General features: G+C 47.8%; 1 protein-coding gene across 6 annotated transcripts in view; it reads left to right on the top strand.

Moving 5' to 3' along the window:
- Window positions 1-7,500, top strand: part of adgrl3.1 (adhesion G protein-coupled receptor L3.1) — a 93,774-nt gene that overhangs the window by 75,097 nt on the left and 11,177 nt on the right. For all 6 annotated transcript variants that reach the window (XM_031560437.2, XM_031560438.2, XM_031560439.2 and 3 more), the window contains exons 17-19: window positions 3,695-3,915; window positions 5,592-5,658; window positions 6,722-6,813. In XM_031560437.2, coding sequence (XP_031416297.1) covers window positions 3,695-3,915; window positions 5,592-5,658; window positions 6,722-6,813 — 380 coding nt within the window. The remainder of the gene's footprint in view (window positions 1-3,694; window positions 3,916-5,591; window positions 5,659-6,721; window positions 6,814-7,500) is intronic.

A 7,500-nucleotide genomic window follows, 5' to 3' on the forward strand; every position in this document is an offset into this window, starting at 1 on the left:
TTTGTGTGTAGCACAAACTAAACAGGAGAATAACACAACATGTGAATGTGGAGTCCCACTGTACAGCTCTGATTGGCTTTCCTGTCTCCACTATCTGGTGTCCCATTGTCCTGTCTTTCTCCTTGAGTGACTGTCTCTGTTAATTGGGGAGATAATTACTTTCGCCACATCGACAATTACACTATTAATTCCATCTGCTTCCAATTGCCAACACTAATGCATTGTGGAGAGAGTGTTGTCCTTCCTTTAAAATGTCAGACACATCAAATGTACAGCGCAGATTGTCTGGCGTGAAATGTGACCCTTTCAATATTCAAGGCTTCAAACAGCGGTGGCTGAAATCAGGGTTAGACAGACGCGCTGCATAAAGCACACCCTGGTGAGGTGATTGTGGAGGCGGCGGGGAGGCTGTTTGTGTTTCTGGTGAGGGTTGTAGATTGGGGAAGGGTGAAGAGAGAGTGTGTGGCGGCTCTGTAGGGTGTGTGTGTGTGCCGCAGGCTCAGTCTGAGTGACAGCAGCAATATCCCCACACATCAATACACCTCCCATACACACACACACACACCCACACACACACACACACACCCACACACACACATCAATACACCTCCCGTACGCACACACACACATACACACAAACACACACAGCGCCCGCCTTATCACAGGTGGACCAGCAGGGGAGATAGGCAGCAAGAGCAATATGCACCTCTGCCCCCTTCAGTATAACATTGGCACACACACTCTTACATGCCCAGATAAAGGCACATTTACCTAGACTTGCATGCATGCTAATACATGGACAGAGTTGCCAATACCCTACATCTTCACTTATGATCACTCAAACACTAGGTGGCCAGAGAGAGAGAGATAGAGAGAGAGAGAGAGAGAGAGAGAGAGAGAGAGAGAGAGACAGAGAGAGAGAGACAGAGAGAGAGAGAGAGAGAGAGAGAACATACACGCATAGTGGAGTTTCCTTGAGGCTGGAGTTTAAATTCAGCTCTGGGGATCAATACTCATAGTTCATCAGGTTAGCCAGGAGATTCTGTCGCTTCAGCAGTAGGCTGCACTCCTGATGAGCTGTCTCATCCTCCCCATTCAGCGCCCGCGCCCACCCGCCCCCGCACCCCACCGCACCCCACCCCCCTCCCCCCCGCTGCCTGCTGGCCCCCAGTCATCAAGACGCTGCACACCTCCTCCTGTACCGCTGCTGTTAATTACCACTGCCTCCGTCTGCCTCTGACCTTCCCCCTCTCTCACTCTCTTAAGCTCCTGCTCTTTCTCTCTCTCTCTATTTCACTCTATCTCTCTCTCCTTCTCTTGTCTTACTGTCTCACTCTCATTCGTCCTTCTCCTCCCTCTCTGCCTACTCTCTCTCTCTCTCTCGCTCTCTCTCTGTTGCTCTCTCTCTCCCTCTCCCTGCCTCTCCAATTGCTCAGAGGGAGAGGGGAGGATAATCTGCTAATTCCGTCAGGAAATCTCCTGCGCTCTCTCGAGGCACCTGACGTGATCTTATGTGTCACGCAATTAAAGGGAACGCCGCCCAGGGTGTGAGCGCGCCGGATGCTCCAGCAGGGCTTTGTTAGCGGTGCGCGGTAGCGCCGCTCCAAATCAAACTCTTAATAATTCTCAGAGGTCGCCTCTTAGTTGTCCTTATTATACCGAGTGTGAGTTAGGGATGAGAATCACACATTCACACAGTAGGCATAATAATGTACAAAGCCCCAACAGATGACTGACTGTCACTTTTAAGCGGTGTAATATTCTGGTGTCTAGCTGTAGTCACGTTCAGCTGGCCCCATGTGGGTTGTGATGGCCCTTTCAAAACGCTGAACCCTAAATGGGACTTACTTTTAGCCTCACACGGTTGTTGCTGGGCAGATTGTGTAAATCTGTGACAGTAGCGGCTAGGGATGGGCATTCGATTAAATTGTCTTAATCGATCGTCGGGAGAATTAACGATCGATTTTCGATTAATCATTAATATTTTTATATTAAAATTCACTATTTATAGGCTATATTAAAATGCAGTGAAAATAGAAAAAACACAGCGTGTTTCCTCATTGAGATCTTTATTACAAGATGAACAACTCTTGTGGCAGTTAAACTTACAAGATGGACAACTCTTGTGGCAGTTAAAAGGGATCCGTTCAATGGTTACACTTGAAAATATGCGCTGCTGTACTCTTAAGCAGCGGAGCCGACAGCTAGAAGCCGGTGCTCATAAACACAACTGACCTTCGTTTTTTTTTCTCTCTAACTAATTAATCTCACCTTTTGAAATTCATTCATCTAGATTCATCGTGATTAAAAGTTTGTTTTCTTCTAAAGACTAAATCTTATAAATTAACGAGTAATCACTTCAGACAGCGTGTATTTTAGACACTGTTGTTTAATTGTATTTTTTTCGTGCTCTCTCGCCGTCAGCCAAGGAATGTATGCGAGACACAATGGTGCCCCTCGACGGTAAATTTTAAGAATTGTCCCCTGAAGCAATTCGAATCACCTCAGTCAGCCCACCGTCTTCAACTATGTTGATGGGCCGACAGTCACCGGCAACCTAAACTGCTACAGCGTTGGTAACCTTTTCACGGACTGGTCTAGTTAATTTCCTAGAGAAGTCGTGGAGTGTGGGTTGGCGACCATCTAACCTGGGACTGCTTTCTGCCGGGTGCTTTGCATTAAGGTGATACGAAGACGAGCTGCTTCTGTGATAGCTACATTCAGCTTGACAAATGCTACATACAACTTTAGTTTTGTCGATCGTTCTGTCATTTTGTCTCTTAAACAGAAACTTTCCGCCCAACAATCCCTCAGCTCTCTCCATCTTCAACTACCGTCTCGGTCTCTTCTATCTAACTGACTGCAGACACACGGCGGTTTCGTGTCAGGGGTCAACGCACACCGGAAGTAAACAAAGTTGCGTTAACTGCGTTCAAATATTTGATTGCATTAATCTCCGCCACAATAATGTCAAAGAATAACGCGTTAACTTTGACAGCCCTAAAATAAATAAATTACACGCACACTACGCAACAGAACATGCATTCGTTTTAATCGATGAAAAAATAATTTCATCGAGGAAATTCTTAATGATCAATTAATCGATCGTCGATTAATTATGCCCATCCCTAGTAGCGGCAGAGCCACCTACTCCAAAGTCTTTCGAAAAACTGAAAGGAAGATGAACTTGCAAATAGAAGGCGACACACAGGTGAGGCTAAACAAAGACTTGATCATGATGGAAGCGGTCAGGTTAAATGGGCCAACCTGTAGTTGGATTGCAGCGCGGTCTGTGGCTCAGAGTGGCAGTTTAGCGTCTTGATGAAAGCGCTGCCAACTGCCTACCTCCATCCAACGCCTAAAAATACATCAGCCTTTGGGTTTGGGAAGAGAGTGGGTCTGCTCCAGAGTGAGGAGGCTGAGGCACAGATTAAAAGAAGGGGCCTTTGATGTGTGTGTGTGTGTGTGTGTGTTTGTGTGTGTGTGTGTGTGTGTGTGTGTGTGTGTGTGTGTGTGCTGGGCGAGACACAGGCTGCATACTCTCCTCTAGATTGCCCATGTGGATCAAGTGCCAGTACGTTGTGTATCTGAGTATTTTCCTAAAGTTAGTTTTTTACTCTGTTCTGTGTATGTTGTGTGTGTGTGTGTGTGTGTGTGTGTGTGTGTGTGTGTGTGTGTTGCTTTGTTTCCCCAGATTGCCTGTGCTGTGTTTGCTGCTCTCCTGCACTTCTTCTTCCTGGCGGCCTTCACATGGATGTTTCTGGAAGGCGTGCAGCTGTACATCATGCTGGTGGAGGTGTTTGAGAGCGAGCACTCCCGCACCAAGTACTTCTACCTGGCGGGCTACGGTGTGCCTGCGGTCATAGTGGGGGTGTCGGCCGCCGTGGACTACCGGAGTTACGGCACAGACAGAGTGTGAGTACCGGTGCCAGACATGCATGGGCATGCCAACCCGCTCAAGCATCTCTTCAGGGTTGGGTTTGTTTGTGTTTGTGTTTGTGTTTGTGTTTGTGTTTGTGTTTGTGTTTGTGTGTGTTTGTGTGTGTGTGTGTGTTTGTGTGTCTGTGTGTGTGTGTGTGTGTGTGTGTGTGTGTGTGTGTTTGTGTTTGTGTTTGTGTTTGTGTGTGTGTGCGTTTGTGTTTGTGTTTCTAATATCCTTACCCATTGCTGATCTGCTGATATGGCCCTTAATTACCTTCTCCCTGCTCTCCAATCCTGTTGGCTAATGAGGTTGGCTGAAAGGTGCTGGAAAGTTTTGATGCAGTCAGTCCTCAAATGATCACAAAGAATAAGAATGTGTCAATATGTTTTTGAAATAACAATGAATGTAACACGCATGTAGGTGCAATATCCATATGATGAGATTTAAATGTTTAAGAAATATTCAGATAAATGTTGGCTAAGCGTGGCATTAGTGACTCTGTTGACCAGAGGGGGATACCAGTGTGGACGCAGCAGCACAATATAATCACCAACACAACCAAATCGGGGCCCATTTTGACAACTGAATATTTGATAGCAAACCATCACTTATAGATGAGTCCAAGAAGGTCAAATATGAATAATTAGTGGTCACTAAAGCATAGAGTCTCTTAAGACAACATAAATAGATGATGACAACCTACAAAAGCTTTTAGGATTAGAGCAGCATTCTGTGCTCTTGCTTCTCCTCCTGTGTCTGTGAGTCAACTGGGGTCCTGAGTCACCTGATCCCCGACTGCCCCCCCATCCGTGGTTGGGGGGGGGGGGGGGGTGGGAGACAGAGGGACAGTCACTTTCAGGTGCCCTGAGTCGTGGATGGAGCGTACAGTCACTGTGGTGGAAATGAAATGATATATAATTTACCAGCAGGTCATGAATCAGACTCATGCATCAGCCCCCCCCGAGACAAGTAGCCGATGTCCTTCACATTGGGTGGGGACTCTTTGTTGTCTGTGTTGGCCCGGGTTAGGGTTAGGGTTGTGGATGTAATGTCTGTATTTGTGTTTGTAATTGTGTGTGTATGTATGTGTGTATGTATGTGTGTATGTATGCGCCTGTCCTTCATTATGTGCAAGAACTCAGCCATTTAAGATACATAATTTGCATGTCTGTAGCAGACAATACGTTGCTAATTGAGCTTTTTGAATGTGTCCTTTGTGTGTTTGTTCTTTATCTTTATGTGTGTGTGTGTGTGTGTGTGTGTGTGTGTGTGTGTGTGTGTCTCTCTCTTGTCTTCTTGTCATGCACACAGCATCCCCGGTGGTAACCCTGGTTTTCCACCTCCATCTCCCTCTCATGTGTTAATTACCTTAGCCCATAAATAGCTCTGTGCAGGTTAGCACTCATAATTTAGCATTTAAATGAACATGCACTATAATTTTTCTCCTTCCCCCGGTGGGTTCTTCTCCAGACAAGTGCCTATCCTTCTCTGTCACTCTCTGTGTGCTGATGGATGCCCTTGGGCCTGCTTGCTGTAAATCCTTTGCCACTCCCTGACTCTTTTTTTTTCTACCACTCTCTCTCTCTCTCTCTCTCTCTCTCTCTCCCACTCCCTTCTCTCCTCATCCATCTCTCTCTCCTTTCTTCTCTCCCTCTCTCTCCCCCTACAGATGTTGGCTGCGGCTCGACACATACTTCATCTGGAGTTTCATAGGCCCGGCCACCTTGATCATTATGGTAAGCAGCCTCCCCGTCCCTCCCCAAGGGCAGCACACCCACCCAGCTCAGCTCACCTGTGCCGCCCCTGCACTCTGAGGGCCGCGGGGGTCTAACCCTCCCCCACACCACCCACTATCAGCAGTCACATTAAACCTCATCCTGTGACGACTGAATGAGACACTCCATTATGAACACAAGCACAATACGTAGTTGTGGTAAAAAATGGACACATCTTAGGCACACTTACCTTTTTCCTACCATAAAACTGCCCCAATGGCAGATGAACAATCCTAACGAACTCTCAGTTCTCTCTCCCACTTTATCTCTGCCACGCTCTCTCCCACGCTCACACTCACTCCCTCTCGCTGTCCCTCTGCGGGACATATTCTCAGTGCTCTTTAAGACATTGGAATAATGATTTTCCTCACAGCTCGGAGCGGAGCAGCTCAGCGCCGGGGTTATTGGTGGCCCTGTTGCTTCTGCCAGCCACAGACAGACAGCGCGGAGAGATAATGGCCAGACGAGGACATTTTGCCAATTAGATGAATGTCACTACGTGTGTCCGTGATACCCACTCATGACAAAATGTCAGCAGGCCATCACTGATAACTAACAGAAATAGACCGGCAACAGGCTGTCTGGGCGCTCCACTGCCCCGGAGCCTCCATTATGTTTTTTGTCGTGTAGGAAAAGCAGGGAGGAAGGAAACATGTGGAGTGATAACTGTGTGGCGTTCTGATAGCAGAGCTGGCATGATGGCGGCCACAGACGCCAGCTGTCCCTTATGGAAAGGACGCCCACTGATTCACTGGTTTTCCCCATTTATTTTTGAAAGACCTGGATTTGAATGAAGAGACGTGTGTGACTGTAAGTGCGCAGTGTGTGTGTGTGTGTGTGTGTGTGTGACATGCTATGTTTTTGCAGTACTCACAGAGCCATTCATAATCAATGCTCATTAGGTGGAAGAGACAAAAAAAAAGTGTTGCATGCGTGCGTGCACGGAACATTGGCCAGAAATGAAATGGACATCCATTAAATGGATTGGATAAATGTGATGACTTTTTAATCTTGTGCACTCCAGCTGAACGTGATCTTCCTGGGGATCGCCCTCTATAAGATGTTCCATCACACAGCCATCTTGAAGCCTGACTCCGGCTGCCTGGACAACATCAAGTAAGGCTTCCCTCCCGTCCCCTTCTTTCGACTCGATGTTTGATCTCTTGAGCTCCTCGTAGGAGGCTTTCTCATGTGTCTCTGTGCCATTACCTCATCACGCAGATCATTGGCTCCATCCCTTTTCTAATTTCTCATTGTTCTTCTGAAGTTCTCTGATGGAAAGTTGGTTTGTGATCTCGAGGCCCGCAGCACAGCACTCCCCATGCGTGTGCTGAGACAAAGGCGCGATCTAACTGAAACAGCATGGTCGGGGCCGCCGCGGATGAAAACGGAGCCCACATCAGACGACGGGGGAATAGTCTGGAATCTGGGTTACTTGGCTTATTTCATGAATTGATTATTCGTTTGATATTCATAAGTGGGGCTGGGGCTGTGACAGAGAGAGAGAGAGAGAGAGAGAGAGAGAGAGGTAAGGCAGCGAGGCAGCAGAGGCAGTACAGAGGAGGCACAGAGGCGGCACAGAGGAGGCTGAGGGCTCAGCAGAAACAGGGGAAAGAGCTGGCGGGGGCCTGGAACGGCAGTGGGAGAAGGAGCGTGGGGCTGAAGTCGATGATGCATGCTGTTCTGTGCCGAGGGACTCGGCTCCCGCTCACCTGCCCCACCCACCCACCCTCATCCCCCCAGCATTGTTTTGGGTTTCTGCTTCGTCATGGAAACCGGGTTGTGAGAATTTCAAGCGACTGA

This window comes from Clupea harengus, chromosome 22 (assembly GCF_900700415.2).
Source record: "Clupea harengus chromosome 22, Ch_v2.0.2, whole genome shotgun sequence".
NCBI lineage: Eukaryota > Metazoa > Chordata > Actinopteri > Clupeiformes > Clupeidae > Clupea > Clupea harengus.